This window comes from Nesoenas mayeri, assembly GCF_963082525.1.
Source record: "Nesoenas mayeri genome assembly, chromosome: 3".
NCBI classification, from domain to species: domain Eukaryota; kingdom Metazoa; phylum Chordata; class Aves; order Columbiformes; family Columbidae; genus Nesoenas; species Nesoenas mayeri.
Window position 1 is genome coordinate 85,131,099 of NC_137544.1, and position 20,954 is coordinate 85,152,052.

Consider the following 20,954-nt stretch of genomic DNA (forward strand, 5'->3'; position numbering starts at 1 on the left):
GATCCCAAGATCTTTCTGTAGCTACTGCTACTGAACCACTATATTTGTACATTTTAATTCTTCCTATATATACTTCATGTATTCTTTACTGATTTTTTTTTCATGCTGACTTCAGATTACTTCATTATTTCCCAAAATAAATGTTAGCTCTGATCTTGCCCTCCTGCCTGTTATTTGCATTCCCATCTTGTAGTCTGCAAATAACTCAGTCCAAACTTCACGTTGTAGGTTACTTGTTGAAGGTTGTTTTCAGCTTGTAAATGTTACAGAATCTTCAAATTGAATATGTGATGATTATTGCATTAATGGATTTATGTAACTATGTGTATATTGTTTTCTGAAGTACTTTGTTGTTGTAGGGAGTTAAGAGGTGAAGGTACATGGGAATAGAAGAATGAGGATGCATGTTAGAAAGGTAGAAGAGCAGAAGCTCTGGAAAGATTGGAAGGAGACTAATGGAATTCAGGGGAAGTGGAGGGCTTTGCAATGGGGTTAGAAATTGAGAGGCCAAGGGAAAGCAGACAGTTCTCACCTGCCTTGGGAGATGAAGGTTATGTTTCTTAGGCAGCGGCTAAGCAGCTGAGGAGTGGAGATGGGTGCTTTTGTGCATCTCCACAGTGATAGGTGATGAAAGATGTAATGACTAAAGCACAAACTGCAGAATAAGGGGGGCCCCTACTTGTTGCAGTGCCTTGGCTTCAGGGGAAGAAAAGTGAATGGTATTAATATGGAGCTATTAGTCACTACATAGCCTGATTTTTGCCAAGCTAGGCTTCAGTGCTGTCCAAGTTGTCTTTTAGAACCTTCGGTCTAGATGTTTCTTTCATTTGCTGTTTGACATGGTAGGAAGATCACAAGCAAACACAAGACTGAAAGACAGGGAAAGGAGCAGGTGAATGTTCACAGATCTTAACAGACTCCAAATTACTTACCACAGAGGGCCTTTTTTAATGGCAATTCTTTGCAATTCTGAACTTTTTTCAGTTTTCAGGTGAACCTTGTTTTCATAGAGTATAAACTGTACTTGTATAGACAACGTAATTGGTACTCTGTATCAAAAATATTATAGACTAAGCAAATAATGCTATTTCTTTTTAATTTTTTTTTTTTTTTTTTTTTTTTTTTTGTAGAAAGTTTAGGGATTTTATTTTTAAATTTGCAAGTCAGCATGAACCTGGCTTTTTTTCCCATCTAAGCTGTTCTGTCATGTTCACCACTGTCTGTGGTTTTAAAGAAATTTCTTTAAGAATAGGCAGTGGAATATCTTGTTTTATTAGGATTATATATTCATAGGCTTACAGAATAAATTAGGTTGGAAAACTAGATGACTTTGGAGGTAACCTAGTCCATCCTATCTCTCTTGCACTTCTTTATGCCATTTATTCTCTAAGTGCATAAACATGTACTACTGTATATGTAGTAGAATATAACTGGTTTCATGTATGTATGAACCCTGTGTGAATTATCTATGTGGATGTATTGAAATAGTGGTCAGAGAGTAAAGTCAGATAATGCTTTTTACATGGCAGGAATATTTAGCCCATGGCAAGTCTAGTAGTAAACCTTGTCTCTTCAGAGTGTGACTTGGTATCTTGAAGAACTGTAGGAAAGAAGTGTTGGAGCGAACGGAACTAGATGTGCTCTGTTTCATGTTTTCTCTGGTTTTTAATGTCATGTTGCTGAAAAAAAAATGAAAAAGGAACAGTATAAGGCTTGGTAGATAAGTGTTCATGCTGTTTCATATGGGTCTGATGTCACTAGTTGCACTGAATAATGTCAGCATGTATTTGGATTTTACATGTCAAACAGAGAAAACTGTTTTCCATACTTTGCCAGAGACCTAAAAGCTTTAATCCTGTGAGTGATGCTACCAGAGTGTTCTTCTTGCACCTCTGTGTCTGCTTAACCAGCTTCATATAGGTTTTGCACCAGTAAGGGCTTTCTGGTAAAAACAAATTGGCACAATCTGGGAGGACTGCTTCCTATGATAACAGTGCTGCCTTATTCCAATATCAAGTGTTTGTGCAATTATAGCATAAATTGTGTTTATTTCTGTTCCCTAAATAAGATGTCACTGCTCTCCAGTTTACAGTGACATTTGAGTTTGGAGTCTTCTCCTGAGAACTACATATGTTCAAATATTGTGATTGGCAGCTGAGTTACTAAAAGGAAAATAGGAAGTGTTTCCTTAGCACTAAATGCTAGAATAAAAATAAAACCTTTGAGATCCTCTTTCTCTTCTACCTGTTTTACTTTAGGAATACAACGATTAAAGGCATTGGCATTCAGTTAAAATGAACAGTGAAGAAACTTAGTAGCATAGTCATAGCAGTCTATTAACCTCTATATTAATTTGTCCTAAATGTTCCTGTCTGTTGCTCCACCAAGCATCTCACCTTTTTTGATAATTTCTGGTTTTGTTGTATATGGTGAGGTGGGGAGTGTCATCTCATAGTTTCTGACATCCTTCGGTAAGAATTAGGAAATGTCTGTCATGCTATAGAGAACCTCTGTTGAAAAGACTGCTGAGTTGTCTTCTTCTAGCAGCCTTCCTGGCAGAGCTTTTATTCACCTTCTCCAGCATCCCTGCATGGCCTGAAAACTGCTCTTAATGAAATGGAGGTGGTTGTTTTGTTTTTGGTTTTGTGTTTACTTTTTTTTTTTTTTAATCTGATTCAAAACCTTGGTAATAACACAACTGTAAAGAGACTGTTGTTGTTTGGCTTATTTCTTTGGGGAATTCTGTGCAGTCAGGGCTTGGTGGGAAGTCTGAGATCAGCAGCAAAATGTAGTAAGTAGTGTATAACGATGCACAGAGAAGTAGCTTGTGCTCCACCCTGGTACGGCTTCAGTGTTGAAAATCAGGTCTGGAATTTTTACAGTTTTGCACTATGGACAGGGGTCAGCAAAATCAACTTTTTATACGTAGCTGAGAGAAACAGAATAAAAAAAAAAAACAACATATATTATTCTCTGTTTACAGAAATAGTACATGTGGTGTTTTATTGGATGCTTTGTTAGAGCTGATGTTGAGAGGACTTGAAATTGGTAGTTCCTTAGCTCAAAAGAATTGTGCAAATTGTATTGGTCACATTGAGCCATACTGACGAGCTCATGATTCTCAATATCTGTTGTGATAATGGCGGAACTCAATGTGTGTTTCTTACAGAAGAGCTGTTTGAAATGTTATTTGTTAATGAAATGGAACATAACTCTAGGGTTTTTTGAAGTGAAATACCATAAAATTAAGTGTTCCTGTCTTAAAGGCAAATAGGTATGTTTGTGTCTTTGCTAAGAGATACGAAAGTTAATTTGATAATGGCCATTGTCAAGATGAGAAACTGCAATCTTTCCATTTAGATTTACTAACTTTGTGCATTGCTCCACCAAATGGACTTGAAATATATTTGTGAATTTCTCCTTGAGAACTTCTTGAATTTTCAGGTTGCTCTGATTTAGCAGATAAACCCATGTCCCAAATAATTGGGAAAAAGGCATATTCTGAATATCACTTGTACAGAGGATACCCATGTACTTTGAAAGCTAATGGTCTTGAGGATAAATCTACTGGTCTTAACCTTGATGAGCTGCAAGCTGGTTTCATTGAACTTGTACTTTAATTTAAATACTTACCATATACTAAATAGGTGTAATGCTGAGACTGGTGTCTCATTATGACCGATTTAATTATTATTGCTGTGTACCTCTGAGTATCAAGCCTGAAAAATGTGGGACTGGATGACAGAAAATGAGGCTGGGGAAGGTCTTGGCTCTTGCACGAAGTGCGGTGTAGCATTGCCAGGCGGCTTTAGCACCACAGAAGCCATCTGCAATAGTGTCAATACTGATGTAATCAGGGATATCATACTGTGTAATTTTCCGTCTGATAACATTCTGTTCATTCTGCCTACTCAGTCACAGTAGGTAGCTTATCTCTTTAAAGAAGGAACCATGTTTATTCTGTACTTTCTTAGTATAATTATGATAAGGAATAGCAAATAGATAATGCCTAAGCTGGTATTGTTTGTTAACATGGGAGATTTAGGACCAGATAAGATAAAGATGTTTTTCAGCTTTCCTGAGTATGGCTCATAGGATTAAATGTATATTCAGCCTGATGATTTTTTTTCTTTTTCCCTTGGCATATTTAAGCATTTGTTGCTTTCTAAGAGGCGTCAATCAGTCTTACTAGTTATATGGAATTTTTCATCGTGTTAATGCAGATTGGTAAATTGCATTTCTTTTTCACCACATATAAATACCTAAACTATGCAACAGAATGGACTGATTCTTAAAAATGCAAATCACATGTGCAGGCATAAATCTTTAATGTATTATTTTTTTATTATTATTTTCTGTAACCGCGGTATTTTACTTTTTAAAGAGACTTTAATCAGGAAAAAAAAATAAGAAATGAATTGTTAACTTTTAAAAGCCATGAGGAAAATATATTCTCAGTAACCTAGTATGTTTGTAGTAACTAATATTATTCACAGCTGTAATGATTGTTTAAGGTTTCCTGTCTAACTTTTATAGTATTTTTTTTATTAACTAGTGTTAGTTCAGTTGCTTCCCGAGTCAATAATTTTTAAAAGTGAATCTTAAATACAATGAAAGTCTTTTTGTAGTGTTACCTAGCAAGTATCCATTCATTAGGCAATTCTTCTGACTTAAATTAACAGACCGATGCATAGCTGGTTGCTTATGATGAAGTATTTTGCTAAAAGCTTCTAAAATGTGAGTTAAAGGAGTTTTCTTCTCCCCTTCCTTCTTAGTGTTCAGTGTGGATTGCAGCACAGTCGAATGTCCTCCTGTTCAACAAGTTGTTTGCCCCCTGGATAGCTATGAAACCCAAGTCAGGCTGACGGCTGATGGCTGCTGTACCCTGCCCACAAGGTTGGTGTCTTGATAGCTGAGTATTGTTAACTTGTTCTCTACAATTCAAGTACTATAAACACAAAATAATAATGCGTACTCCTATGGCAATGAATGTTAATACAGAATAAAAGATATACGAAGTAGGTTAAAGGTCTATCAGACCGTTAGAAGTTCCAAGAAATTGTTTTGAAGCAGAAGAAAATTCTTTTTGTTGCAAAGGCATGAAGCTGATTTTTGCTAAAATTATTTGAGAGGGTTGTGCTTTTAGATTGATGTGGGTTTTTTTCAAAGTGTTCAATTAGTTTTATAAAAGTAAATTATTTTAATAAAACTTTTGAGGGTCTTTGACGGTAAGGAATTAAATGGTGGTGATTAAAAAAATATGCCAGAGAAAGTCTCACCTGGTTAAAGAGAAAATGTTATTTTGGGTGTGTGGAAGACTGCTATAAGAAGATGAAAGATGGTGGCTATCTGAAACTGTAGGGAAACAGAAGCTTCAAGTACTTGCTTCTGTTTTGCTTCTGTTGTTACCGAAGTAGGTATACTTTATTACAATTCAGAAAAATAAGACCATTTGGAGATGATTTTGTTACAAAATTCCGCACTACTGTTTCAGCTTCTTTTTTTACAGCAGACTTCCCAAAACCTGATTCAGCAGTATGCATAATAAATATGAATTCACACAAAAAGTACCATTAATGAAAACATTTTACGCACCATACAACTTTGTCATATTCTCAACCCCTTGTGAGATTGTAAAGGAGTGATAAACTTGCAAAGAATTCAGGAAGCATAAGATGGCAAATGTTGGGTAATGAAACAGGGATCTTCCCTGTTGGGTGCCCTTTGGGTATGCATTTAATATGGTGACTTCTTTGAAACTGTTGTTTCCATGAAATATGAGGAACTCTTATGGCATGGAGAGTTAAAAGACGTGTATGTATTAAAAGAAATAAAAGTAAGGCAGGAAAGCAGACATGAAGAATTTAATACAGTGCAGTAATCCTGTCTCTTAAAATTTGAAAATATATTTCTAAACTTGACACATTTTATTTGTAATTGTAGAATACACATAGTAGTCTGCTACTTAAAAAATGCTTATTATTCTTATTCAGTGAATGCTACAAATGTTCTTTCATTGAGAGTTTGTTGGGTTTTTTTGTTGTTTTTATTTGGTTTGGGGTGTTTGGGTTTTTTTTGGTTTTTGTTATTTTTCCCTAAATTTTGGACCACAACATGGTATGGGTTCTAAGTATCTTGTCTTTATTCTTTAACATATTCTCATTAACCTTCCTAGGAATTACGAATATTTCATATTAGTTGAGAGCTGACCGGGCTAGCTGGGATGGCATAGTAATCTGTAGATTTTAACTAGTCATTGTACTGGCTTTGCTGCCAGTACAGTTCCGCATGTTCAAGACAAATAGAACAGAATACTACTAAGGAATGAATTTGGAAAGATAGATTATAAAGTACAGAAGCAATCTCAGATTAACATTTCTAGTTTAGATTAACACTTGGAAAGCTTAACACAATTGAAAACTTAGATTAATGGTAGATTTTTACTTCCAAATTTGTTTCAACTTGTGGGATTAAAAAGTGATGTATAGGCCAAATTATTTTTTCTTTCCCAGAAGTAAAATTGTGTCCTGTTTTTCTGCAGTCTAACATAAGTTGTGGTTTGATTTTTCTGTTGCTTGCATGGAGGGAATAAATAATATCCACTTTATTCTTTGTAGATGATAACTTCAGTGTTCCCTCTATCAGGGAACAAAGAGTATCAAGAAAATAAAACTTCTTTTACTTCAGAAAAATGACCAGTTAGAAATATTTTCTATTTCTAGCACACACATGGGAACAGATCTTAAATAAAACATCTAGAGCACACATATCCTTGAAAGAATCTTTTTCTTTCTTTGATAATGTTTAAAAATATAACCAGTTGTTTTGCTGTGTATTAATTGTACTGAAATGTCTGAAGCTTATTTGTACATGTGCATGGTACTTAAGTGACAAAAACAGTATTCTCATATCCTGCACACGAAGACCCCAATGGTACAAACAGGCTTAAAGTGTGTGAATGATTAGGTAATTGTAAATTTCACCGAAGCCTCTCCGAAATCAGGCTGCTCTGTGCTACTGGGATCAGAGTTTAGCAAGGGATTGGAACTGGGATAGATGAGTTCTTGCCTCCTGGAGTCTTATGATCATATCTGAGGGTTTTTGTGTTAATCTCTGTCCTCCTTGATGTGTAAAACTGAAAAAAAAAAAACCAAAACGCATAATTAGCATAACCCAGTCTGAGTCTGCAGACAGGCTGAAAAAATTATAGGTGTCTTTTACCCCGCCATTAATTTTTAATTTTGTGGCTCAGTCTGTATTGTGGTATATAGTTACTATGTGGGTTGCTGGATTTTTGGATTGCCTTAATTCAACCAAAGCAATAATGCAGTTTTTAATAAAGTAGGTGAGAAAAGAAGAAAAGCTGAATCTGGCAGCAGTAAGATTGTAGAGCTACTTGTTGTGTGCCTGCTAGAAATGTATTTAATTATTTAAATTTTAATATACTGCTGTGCTTCTTAAGGAGGACAGTGCCATGGTCATCATTCAGGTGCTGTAGGTAAAGATATCATGTGAAGGAAGGAATAGAGGAACACAGACATGAAGATAATCAGAAAAGAAAGTTTGTATTACGGTTAGAGGGAAGAGAAGTATATCTCTGAAAAGAGTGAGAGTAGAAAGGGAAACTAAGTTTAGTTACTTGGAACATGAAAGTCAAACCATTTGGATGCAGGTTCAGTGTTTCCTCAGACTTTGGAGCTTTGTATTTGAAGCCAAGGTCTCTGTCACACATGAAACTTGTATTTCAAAACTGTAGAAAAAGTCAAATAAAGTGCAGATTTATGAATTAATAACCCTACACTGGGAAAGGGGGATATTTTTCCTTAATTTTGGAATTTCTTACTAAACTCATGGTGAAATATTAACATTGCATTGACTGTGATTCAGTTTAGAATCGCCTAAATCCATGTCATATATCTTCCTAATCATTAGAATTAAGTTCAAAGGAAGTGGCAGTGTATGTATTAATATATATTTGAAAATAATTTATTAAAAGCAGAGAGATGGTGTTTCATAATGTCATAGACTTTAGACTTCATGAAACTATTTTTGTTACAATTGTGGACTTTTCCAAGAAATTATTATACAGTTAATTGTTTCATTTACTGCCACTAAAATCAAGATTTAACACCAGCAGAACCAGAGAGGCATCTAGGAGAGTGTCGTGACTGAGGCTGGATGGCAGTGTCACTGACTGAGCTAAGTAGCCGACAACTTCACAGACAGCAGGAGCAGATTTCAGTTCTGTCTCACATCTTGTTCTTGGCTGGTTTCTTGTGTATAAGATGCTAGGAAAACATATCTTTAGGTCTGGTGTTAAGTTGGCTTTCTTTCTTTCCTTTTTTTTGCTATGAGTGAGCTCTTGAATATTGAAAACTCCTCTAGCAATGCTGGGGAAAAATGGTAATAGTAAACAAACATCTGATATTTTAAGTTCTTCTGCCTGCTTTCAGAGGTTCCATTTAGTTTCGCACTGATTTCTAATGCAGTGCTGCAACCAGAACAGCCTGCTGATTCAGCATTGATATAAAAATACCAGTCTCAAACTGTCCTGAGACACCTTGAATTTCCAGCTGTTATGTTAGGAGAGCTAAATGATATATGTCTCTCTCTTATCTTGGTAAAGGTGCTCTCTTCTCCAAGGAGCTTCCAGAATAAAAATGTATTAGAGCTCTTACAGAAAACATGTTATCACAGTTTTGTTAATGTAAGTTTGTCATCTGTTACAAAGTTAAATTAAGAGAGAATTAATATGAAGGGTATAGAATCCAGTATCTTCAGATGCTTCAAATTTTTCTTCTGTGAATAAATTGTCTTCCAATTTTCAGATCCCTTTGAGAATTTAGTTGTAAGTGTGAAAATCTTTATCAAATATTTTAAATTTTTTTACCTATGAAGAATGGAATGTAACAGCAGTGATTAGTGCTTTTTTATCTTTATTGCTCGCATGGTTGTATACATTTTTCATCAGATTATTTACAGTGGAGTAAATGGCATGTTTGGAAAACTTTGCGCCGAAATACTTTTGGACTATTTTTTTTTCTTTCTGACTGCTCTCTTTATTAGAATTATTTGGAAATTTATTCTTTACTAGGTCTCTTATTCTTGCTCTAATATTATCCCACTGCTTCTGTGCCTTTTTCCATTCTATAATCTAAGTATAGTCTTTTCCTTTGTGCCAGGTTCCATTTTCCCTGCAGTTGCCTGTTATACATCTGGTAACTTCAAGATTCATTCAATGCTCTTTTATCTTGGAGATTTTCACCCCCAATCCACCTCTACCCCCCATCTCTGGCTATTTTTGGTCAGTTTTTTAATAAAACCAGATAAACCAAAACAACTCTAGAGAACTAAAAAGATGTTAGTCTGTGCCAATATTAAAAACAACAAAAGTGAGAAATTAAAGTCTGTTTAGCTTGATATCAGTTCTGAGAAAAACAGCAGGAAAACTGTTAGAGGATTGAATTGAGGATTAAAGGATGTAAATATAGCTAAAAGCAACCGATGTTGCTTTGACAGAGACAGTTTTATGAAACTTGATTTTTGTCTTTTGAATATACTAAGCTTGCCTTAAAAATCCAGCCATCACAGTGCCTTCCTTCTCAATTTCTGTCTTCTATAGTCACCAGTCCTTTTCCTTGTACTGCATTCTGGCTAACAAAAATTAAAAATGAATATTGCCTCACAGGGTTTGCTTTATCAAATGGACATGTATCCTCTTCTCCAAACTACTTAACATCGAAGAAGTATATTTCCCACACCCATCCTCCCCCAGATTTTGAAAGTGAAACAGTCCCGATGAGTCAATGTAATTGTCCTTTGCCTCCTGAGATGAACTCTTGCAGCGTGCACGTGCTGGCTTGAACATCTTGCTCATATATATGCTGATATATAATAATATCCTTCTGAGAGGAGCAAAGCATCTAGAATATGTTCACTAAATCTGAATAAGTTTGCTTAACATACTTTTTTAAGAAAGCTTATGCCCTAAGCCTGAATATGTTCTAGACTTTCTAGAAAAAGTTCAGAAATAATTTATATGCTTATCCACCAAAATCTCTACTACTTTGTTTTCTATCTGACTCTTAGCTTTGAAAAAGAGGTTTTGAGGTTGTTGTGGTGGGGGGAGGAGTGGAAAAAAATTAGGGCATAAGGGAAGCAGAAATCAAGTTACAGAGACAGAAGCTTTAAGAGCAGTGAACTGCTTAATAGATCTAAATGAAACAGGAATACAAGTCACAATGACTATTTCATATGTCAGAAAAAATGAAGAAGAGCTTTTTACAGATAAAATCTTGCAAGATGGAGCCCGAAACACTTGGGCTGAAGGGGTGAGCAAATGAAGACTCTTTGAATCAGACCATTTCACTGTCACTTAGTTACAGATGGCTGGATAGAGTTGCAAATGCAAAACTCTCAATTGGCTTGAGTAGCGTGGATAAGTAGTATTATAGGTTTATTGTTTAGAAGAAGACCTCTGAAAAAGTTTCTTAAATGAATTAGTCATAGAACTTTTTTCCTTGTTTGAGTAGCTTTTTTGCCCTTCTTTCTTTGTGTGTGGCTAAAATGTCTCAATCTAGGGTTGCTGCAAGTGGCGGTGCCACAGTTTGGTCTGCAGCATGGTGAAGAAGTGAAATATCCTCAACCAACAAAAGTATTAGTTCTCTGGACAGTACAGTAAACTATTTTTTTGTTGTAATCACCTTTTCAGTCCTATTGGAAGGGCAATTTATAAGTGCATGTCGTTTTCCCCAAGCATAAAGCTGTACTTAGAAAACAGCTCAGCTTTCCCTCAGCCCCCAGTTCTTAAATACTTGCATTTTTATACAACAAAAGAAAAGTAGTATACCCAAGGTTTATGTTCAACTACATTTGGATAGTTAAGTACAACTTAGAACAGTAAAAGATCAGATTTTAATATCACATTTAATTAAGTAAAATTACTTTTCAAGAGATCAAATAGTAGGAAAAAAAGTAAATTTACAAAAATATGTTTCACTTTAAGGATAATCTATTAAATTAAGAAAGCACTCTTTTGCTTCTGTCCTGTACTAAAATATTTTTAGCATGTGTGCTTTATTTAGCAGTTCTAAAGACATTAAGGAATAGTAGTAGTTTATATTAGTCTCTAAATTTTGTAAACCATTGCTGAATTGTTTTGATTCCAAAGGAAGAAATTGTATGTTTTATTATTTTTAGTCTTTTGTTTCCAATAGAACTTTGTGCTGTCTTAGGCACAATAGAAATGCCACTTGAGAAATCCATCATTAGCAGTTTTGCTTTTATTTTTCAAAAAAACCTGGAGATACCAGCTAAGTCAACCATGTTGTCTTTTCCTGTTAGTGAACTGACACACAGGTCCTGTAGCAGCTGTTTATGCAAAAATTGCACGTCTTCAGAAGTAATTTTGAACTATTTATGATTTTCTTTTATCCTTCTAGACTACTTTGCCCAGTAAGCAATTGCTTTTAATATACTTTAGCACCTTTTATGACATTTGGACCTGTCGTCATTTTATAATCTATTGTGTCCACAGACTGTCACAGCATTTGACCTACCAGCCGATATTCTGTATTTCATGTTCCAGCAGTGTCTAGGGGACCCGAGTGGAAGCTACACATAAACCAGCACAGTTCTTTTATTCTTGTTTTATGGCAGCCACCAGAATCGTAACTTGGAGGTCTATAGCTGTACTTTCTCTTTTAAGCTACTTTCCGTTTATGTTTGCACTGTATTTGAGAGTATCCACATGCAGCTTGTTGGATAATGCTTTTTTCTTCTGATAGCATCTGTATAGGTGGCCTCTGAGTCCCTGGTCACCTTTGCATCTGCCCCACTCAATAGGAGGTGTAGAGTACACCCTTTCTGTTCATTCTTTTTAACTGCTTGGCTGGGCCAGATCTTTTCTCTCCGTCATTCCTTATCAAAATATGACATGATTCTTGCATATTTGTCTAGATTTTTCCTTAGGTGTTCTGCCATTTGGAAGACCTTAATTTTATGATTTTTTGGGTGTTCACTACAGGATTCACCACTTAGGTTTTCCCAGCCTTCTTTAGAGGGCACTGAAGATTTTTCAGGGTGTGTAACTTTTTCTTTTTTCCCCCTGCACCGGTCACCTCTCTTAAGCAACTTTTGCTGATACAGAGGTCTCCCTTGTATTTGTTCTAGAATTTTAGATCCTTCTCCTCCACCCATCTCATCCTCAAGAAATGGTATCCAAGAGAAAGTGGTTGTGGATCCCAGTATTTGTTAAAGGAAAGTTCAGCTGGAACTGGTAAGACAAAATGCAAATCCAAGCACCTGCATCTTCCTGAGATTTCTGTTCAGGGCTTCACTTCTGAGTAACCTCAGTGGCTGGACCAAAGGTCTCACAGAAGCATGTTAAAGGTTCTGCAGAAGCTTTGCTATGCCTTCAGTTCTTACATCAGCATCTTAGAAACTCGGTTTCTAGCTATCATGGTGAACTTGCTCAAGTAGTTCCTCCTGTAGCAGAACGCTTTGCCATCTCAAGTACATCTGAGCATCCAGTACCATGTTGTTATAACACTTGGTGAAGTGGGAACACTGTTCCTTACCAAAGAGGCAGATTTTGTATCGAAGGAAAGCTTTCCATTGATGCCAGTTGAACCCATCCCACATCAAGCTCTGGCTTGCAATAGGGTTTTGTTTGTGTTAACAGAGTTGCTGAAAAGGCTAAATAGAAAACTGCAAAGTTTCGTAATATCTGGGAATAGGTTCTTACCCTTTTACATGTATTTTAGTCTTTAAAGATAAATCCTCAGAAGTTAGGAAACAGCAAATGTTTTTCCCAGGAAAAACATTTTTCTTCATTTAGGTCTGCTAAGTGAGAAAGTGATATTCCGTTCTGTTTGCAGATTGCACTGTACTGAATATCCATGAAGAGCAAAGATAAAAGGGCACGTGTGTGACCTTTATAGGTGACCTATGCTCCATGTCCATTGTTTCAACATTGATCTTCCAGGAGATTTAATGAATTGCTAAATCCAACATTCAGGCAGTGCCTTTCTTCTGCCCTTATTATAGCTGCGTAAGCAATTCCTAGAGATTCTCAGTGTGATGGTAGTTATTGCTGCCTGGGCATCCAACCTCACAATGTGAGTTGTTTTGGCAAGAAACCATATTTTTGCAAAGTCTAGAAATGAGAAAAAGATTATAAGTTGTTTGGCTTGTTTTTGTTGTTTAAAAAAAAAAAATCTCAATAAAACTTGAACAGAAGCTCTGGAAACAAGCCATTTCTGCAGCCTGATGGCTGACTTAAGAATGTCAGAGACCTGTAAGAATGGAAACCTGAGAATGTTTTGAGAAGAAGTAACATGTGAATCTTCTGCAGAAGAAGCTCTAAGATTCCTTCATCAGCTTTTTGCACCTGAATTATAGAAGTTAAAAATGCACATCCATGCTCTTCCACCAACTCCTAGGAACTACTGAATTGCAAACCCCTTCAAGACAATGCTACTTACTGGAAGAAGCACATTTCTTATAAGCAAAAAAAACAGCATTTGCACTGAGGAAGGAAGTATTGATCATAGTTATGCAAGCAGCTTCCTTTTCACTAGGTATGTGCTTTTATGGATAAGTAGTACTTTAATCTGACCATGCACTACATCAGTGGTCTATTTATGTATTCACTGTTAATCTTACTTTAATTTACATAAGATAAAATTTCTTACCTCTAGTTGCAGTTACTTCTAAATGATGTTTTGTGCTTGGAAGTAGAATGAGACTCTATCTGTAGAATTTGGTTTTATTTGCATTCTTAACAAGCAAGCTGGTGTTTGAACTCTTCCAATTTGTAATGAACTGGTAGACACACCTTTCTGTTACACGTTTTTGTTTTGAATTGTCAGTCTAAGAATTGATCAAGAATACCTTGATCACACTGAACGTTGCTCTCCCTCCTCCTTTCAGGACTTCTCACTCTATTTTGTTCCATTTCTTGTGCTTAATCAGCTATTAACTTGTTTGGAAATGGAACAGGTGATTTCTCTCAGAATAATTTCTGACTTGAACAGGTGAGTTTCTGTTTGTATCACAGAGATTGATACTGTAATTGACAGTCGTGTTAAAACTCACAACTGTACAGATGCCCAGGGAAACCCATATACATCATAAAGCAACAGAATTATCACTTGGATGTTTGCATTTCAGAAGGGAAGTAGATGTGGGAGTTTCCAAGCAGTTTCCAACAGCACTCACAGTAGATAATATTAACATTATAAAGGTTATATGACAAGAGTTCTAAGTTGTGTTTCCTCTGCGAAACAGCAGGAAATATGTTGGACTTCAAAAGCCACAAACTGCTGATTTTTTTTCCTTCTTAAATTATTTAATATTTAAAAAGTGGAACTGACAGTTGCAAACTGATTTAATATAAAAAATAGTCTCTCACTACTCTTCCTTGAAATGTCATTGGCGGAATTTCAAGAATATTATTTTTAGAAAGTGTTACACTTCTTGCATACATGGTTCCCATTACATGAAAAAGGTCACATAAATTTTGAATGGAGTTGTTTGGTTTCAGAAATACTGGGATTCTGGAGCAATCTTTTGGCCTCATTTTTAAATTTGGTGCATAATGAAATAAATTCATAAAATAAATGATCATCTAATCGTTTGCCTTTTTTGGGGGAAGGTCATATTTGCCCTTTCTGAGCAGTTTACTTCCTGGCCTCTCTCATATGAAAACAGCATGAAATAGTTCCCAAACAGTCTTAGTCAATTTATCCTTCCTAAACTCTTGCAGAAATGCCCAAGAGGGTGGTCAGACACTGGAACCAGCTTCCTAGAGAGGTGGTCGATGCCCCAAGCCGGTCCATGTTTAAGAGGCATTTGGACAATGCCTTCAATAATATGCTTTAGCTTTTGGTCAGCCCTGAAGGGGTCAGGTAGTTGGACTAGGTGATCCTTCTAGGCCCCTTCCAACCGAAATATTCTATTTTAATCAGAGGGTGTGAGAAAGGTGTTTAATATCACAAATGGCATGGAAAAGCTAAACATTGAATAATTTTTGACTTTTTTCTTGCAAAGAAGAAAGAGTGTACATCAAATTAAACAATCAGATAAATTACAACATGTGGTTTAGGACAGAAGATTGGTAATCTGGTTTGCTTTTTTTTGTTCTGGGGTTTTTGTATTTGCTTATGTTGAGTTTCATGGCTTAATTTGAGGGAAATATCATTCAGGAGTAAGAAAGTTTGGAGTTACAGGAATGCTGAAGTTAGTGAATTACTTTGAAAAACTATTATTTGCAAATGATTTTTTGACCTGAAGTCCTTAGGAGTTGTGTTTTATTTGTAAGAAGATCAGATATTTTAATTCCTCATTTAAAAAGTAGTGAAATAAGAAAAGAAATAGCTCTTATAATACCAGATTACTAAGAGTTGTGTAACATCTTAACTAATACCTTATATTTGGTTTTGAAATGTGTATTATATTATGAAGGGTTAGGCTGATAGCCTAAGGAAAGAGTAACTGAGGTACCTAGTGGTAAAAAATGAAGACAACTTCAACAGAGGAAAACATAAGCTGGCATGGCAAAACATGAGAAAAATGCAAGGTTGGGCTGGTTTATATTGTATTTTATTTCGTGTAGTGATGAATTCAAAATGGTCTGTACATACATCAGTGCACTTGAAAAGTCAGTGCACTTGACCAGTGGCTGTACTACGGGTTCCTTGGCACTACGTTTTTGTGATGGTTCTCTTTTCCTGTGTTCATCTGGGAAACAGACCAGTTGAAATAACATTAGTCAAAAGATCAAATCAAGACTTTTAGTCAAATGAACTCTCTGGATTCTAATCAGCCTTGGAATGATGGTAATCTACTTGATGTGAATGCTATTTTTACACCTTTTTCTCTTGCTTAGCATCTGTTTGCTGTTTCCTAATGCTAAGAATATGTAAAAGATGCACAAAAACCAGTTTCCCTTTCAAAGTATATTTAAAAGGTAGAAAGTCACCTTTTGTAATATTTAAATGTTCCCTGTGTATAAAGTTTACTATACTCATGGAAAAATGCACTGTTATTTTGAGTATATATTTGTAAAAATATCCAGAATTTTAGAAAGGAATTCTTACTTAGGATCACACTACCTTTGATTTGTTTTTAAGTGAAACTCTTGGAGAATGAGAACAGGAAGAACTTCCGTATTAGTCACATAATTCACACAGAAGTGATGCAGAACTTCTGAACATGTGGAAATGATCCTGTAATAAATGTTATATGCAACTTCCACAGTTCTTCTGCCATCTATTCAGGTTTATTATTGATCTCCAAAATAAAATACTATGAGCTTTCCAAGGGAAAGGATTGTTTTCATTACTGACTTGCTTAATCATATGCTGAACTTGTAGGCTAAAACTCTCCAGTCCGTATGTCTGGAGATTAAGGAAAATCCTAGCTGAACTTCTTGTATTAGATTCCAACAAGAAAAAAAAGATGAACTGTGATAAAATCTCCACAGGAATGCAGTGTGTGTTTCAGGAATGCTTTTCTCTAGTCTCAGTGCTTCAGACTTAATTTTGGTTTGATCCTCAAAATAAATATCCCTCTCCTCCCTCCCCCCGCCTCCGCCTTTTCATTCACTAGTACTAAATTATTTTTCCAAGGTGCTTGTTCTTATTTTCCTAGCCATTATGCCTTGTGCCTAATGAACTCTTTTGATCCTACCATCAAAACAGCTTTTCTGAGGCTACCAAACCCTTCTCTCTTTTCATCTGTTTAATAACACAAGTAAATGAACCAAGATAATTAGGTTTTAAATAAAAATTGTTATTTACAATATTATGTTTGAGTTCTTCTTCTTCTTCATCCTTTTCCTTTATGCAGTTTTGGTGACGTAAAGGGAAAATAATGATATAAAAGAAAAAAATGGGGAAAAAGCACACATACACACATAAAAAAACCTCAAACACATAATGAAAGTATTTGTTTTGAAGAACTTAAAAAATTGAAATGAAATATTAGGCCATTTGTATTACTGAAGCAGTCACCTTCATCAATCTGTAAAGTTAATAAACATCATCTTGTTTCTGGTCCTGTATATACACTTCTTACCCTTGCTCAGTTGAAATTCCTAGGATTACTGTTCCTACTAGCTTGCTTTCTTTTTTTTTTTTTTAACATGAGGAACTGTAGAGAATTCCTTTCTCTAGCCAGGTTTTCTGTATTTTCAAAATTTTGGTACAGCTGACTTGTACTTGGGACTCTGGGTTTCTTTCGGGCCATCTCACCACTTTCAGTGCTCCATGAAGTGTCTCTCTTGCATGACTGTTTGATTCTCCTGTTTTGACCTCCTTTTAATCATGGGACTTTTGGATGCCACCATGCTACTTGATGTCGCAGTAGTGTCGCTGCAGGCTGTGTAGAGAAGACAGTGTATAAAGTTGTCTTCTCTCTGGGAAGGTTTCCTTATAGTAACTTCACTGTGCCTGTTTTCCTTTCGGCAAGTTATGGTGAGAGAGAACCACTCAGAGGCAACATTGTGCCTTACTGATCAGCAGACTGAACCGTTAAATTTTATAGAAATTACTTTGAGAGGGACCGTGGCCACTATCAACAGGCTTATCACAATCTGACCTATTGAACTTCTTCAGACCTAATGTTTAATACCAAGGCTACGGTGCTCATGCCCTGCAGCTGGAGAGCTGCCTGGGATAGAGCACAGAGCTGGGCTACAACTTCTCTTTGTCCATCTGCTCCAAGAGGCACTTCAGAAAAACCTAGTACTATGAAGCTCATTTTGCTCTCTTACTAAGAACAGGATCACTTATTCCAGATTTCCAGATGTTGTTGTTTTGGCAGTGCAACAGCCATGCTCAGCTACCAGAATTCCTTCTTTTTTTCTCGTGAAAGACTTCTGTCTCCAAAACAATGTTTTCCATGCTAATAGCCTGGATGATGGTCAAAGGTTTTCCTAGCAGAGGTGGCTGAAAAGAATGCAGACTATTTAAAAGTCCATCTGAGACCATTTGCTGCTTTGACATTTTTCCTATGCATGGATTATTTTTTAACCAAATGGGAAGTCAATTTATAAAATGTTGGAGGGTGGGGTTTTGTTTGCTTACACTGTGAATGGCTATGTGAAGCTTTGATGACTCTGAATGAGAGGCAGTCTATTCTGCAGAAAGGAACAATGGCTCCTACCGGTCTTTTAAACATATTTTTCAACCCTTCTTCTGGAAGGTTGTCCTATCTTAAATTATTTAATCTGGTAATTGATTTTTTTTTTTTTTTGGTGTTTGGTGTTGTAGTTTTTTGTTCTTTTTTTAAAGCAATTGACTGGGGAAAAAGTGAGAGGGGAAAGGTACAAGTTATTAGTATAATCATTTAATACTTTTCTGCAGCTCATCAACGATAATGAATGTGTGGCAAAGAATAAAGAAGATACAGGCATGTCTGAAAAAGCTGGTTGTGAAGGCAATATAAATAATAGTGGTAATTTCAGCTCATGAGACTTGGAAAATCAAGGTCCACAACTGTATTTCCATCACGTGTGCAATTTTTTCTGTGAAGGACATGAATTTTCAGGAAGTTTGATCTACCTATTTTTCCAGAGGTTTTCTGGATATTAAATATAGGGTGATTGAAGTGAAACCTAGTATTTTTATCTAGGCTTTTAATACTCTTTTTAGATTGTGTCTGTACTTTTTTTATATATATGTTTTAATTTTTTTTCTCCTTTCTTAGTATTACATAGGCACTTATTTCTGGGTTTCATTCTTCTTACAAGAGAAAAGCATCTTCCAAAGCAATGTATGCTAGATGGGTTAAGTTGTAAATTCCTTGAACTTGACAGTGCTAATTGTTGGGGTTTCGTCACAAACCCTCTGGATTTTTGATCCCTTGTAGTAGCAGCCATAATGTTTTTTTTCATTCTACATCTCTGAAGGCGAAGGGCATACAGTAAAGAATTAGATTCCCCTTTTTTTGTATTTACAAATAAGTTGAGAAGAAAGTGGCAAAAGCAAATGTATGATAAATAAAACTTTGGTTTCTGTACCCATATTTTTTTGTTAGTTTAGTTCATTATCCTTTACTGCTACAGTAAGCAGAATATTAATTAAAAAATCCTTGAAATGTTTTAAAACCATCACTATACTGTAATATATCTGCGCACATAGAGTTAAATTTCTTCACTTTATTATGACATATTTAATGTTATTTGTGAAATGTGATATAGTACTGTTTTTTCAAGGACTCATCACTTTATAGTAGCACATTGCTATAATGCAATATTTTAATAAAACTTTTCAGATACTATTATGAAGATTCTGTGAGGTTCCTTGACTTATATTTCTTCTTACAAATTTCCTTTTGAGTAATACCTTACAGTGGAGAATATAACCACATTATCTAACACCGAGCTTAAAGGGAGAGATATTAATCCTGTGTCTATTAAGAGGTGGCTCTTCCTCGTTAATTGAACCCTGGTCTGAGATGTAGTGGCTGTTGGGCAATCAATGAGACATGCATGGAAGAGGAGAACCAAACTTGATGCTTTTTAAGCATGAAGAATAAGCAAATGCACTGAGTTTTGATGATACTTCTTACTAATGCATGGTTTAATGTGGGGATGGCCTTGGAATACTTAAAATATTTAAAATAGTTATTAATAAATAGAATTCTTATTTTCTGTTCTTTAACTCACAATTACAGGTTCTCCTGCTGAGCTCTTTTTTTTCCTTTTGAAATCCATGTGTATTTGTTGTATCCTAAAGTAATCTACAAATTTTTTTGCAAAAAAATCTGTGTTTTCCAACTGAAAAATTGAAGTGCTACTCCATGAAGTTTCTCAGTTATGGTATTTGCATATTTCTCTTTGTTCTTTTTTTTTGTCTTGCATGTTCTTGAATTATTGCGGCTTATCCCTCTGATGTGCCCATTGTTCAGGGCAAGAACTCTGTTAAATGTAAACTCATCAAAAGTCTTAAATATTTGACTTTTAAACTATTATGTTAATCATAAAGCAAAGAATCTGAAAACGAACATGACTGTTGTTTATCTACATTTTATGTCTTCCAGTTCTTCAGGCTGTTTTCTTAAATAAGCAAATAAATACTACATACATGGAGAAAATATTCTTTTTAGAATGATCCAATCTCTAAAATTAACCACAGTATTTAATATACCTAGCCTCCCACGTTATTTGGCATCTCATGTAGTTGGTTACCCCTCCAAAAACTGGGGGCAGCACCATCAAAAAACAAAAAGAACCTGCAGTTATTTTCTTTCGGTTAGATTTAATGATTCTTCATGGTCTTCCTTTCTCTTTAATCATTCCTTACATAAAACTGGCTATAATACAGTTTCCTAATGAGAGAACACTCTTCTGATGAATGGGTACAGTTACTGCTTGTTGGTGTTTCACCAATTTTGATTTTTCAGTGAGAATTGGAGGAGAAGCCTAATTTTGCAAGGCTGGAGAATACAATTATTTTCAAACAGTCTGGAACTACAGTTTTCTATGTGTTGACATACAGGACTAGAGAAGTGTTGGCGTTGCACAGTACCACCTTCTTGTTTGCTTGACCAGCAAACGGTTTGGATGGTTCAAAAAAACCAGCTTCAGGATGATAAACTGTCTTACTTGTTGGGTTAATAAAAGACGATTGTAATATATGAATATGCTAATGCTGCAAGTTGTGGTCCATTTTCCTCTTGCTTATTCTTTCCCCTTATATGTGGCTTCATTATTTATGGGGTTTTCCTTGCTGTGCTTTGGTTTCAGATGCGAGTGTCTCTCTGGTTTATGTGGTTTACCCATGTGCGAGGCAGGCTCCGTTCCCCAGATAGTCTCGCGTGGAGATGGAACACCTGGCAAGTGCTGTGATGTCTTTGAATGTGTCAATGGTACGTGACGCTTTCTCTTGTACCTGGAGAGGAGGATTTAACCTGTGAGAGATGCTGGGCATTTGGATATTTTTACCATG

At 35.7% G+C, this 20,954-nt stretch overlaps 1 protein-coding gene across 3 annotated transcripts in view; it reads left to right on the forward strand.

Moving 5' to 3' along the window:
• Nucleotides 1–20,954, forward strand: part of CRIM1 (cysteine rich transmembrane BMP regulator 1) — a 189,354-nt gene that overhangs the window by 90,752 nt on the left and 77,648 nt on the right. For 2 of the 3 annotated variants that reach the window (XM_080341203.1, XM_080341205.1), the window contains 2 exons: nt 4,776–4,896; nt 20,753–20,874. The exons of the other annotated variant lie outside the window; for it this stretch is intronic. In XM_080341203.1, the coding sequence (XP_080197329.1) occupies nt 4,776–4,896; nt 20,753–20,874 (243 nt within the window). The remainder of the gene's footprint in view (nt 1–4,775; nt 4,897–20,752; nt 20,875–20,954) is intronic. 3 annotated transcript variants of the gene reach the window in all.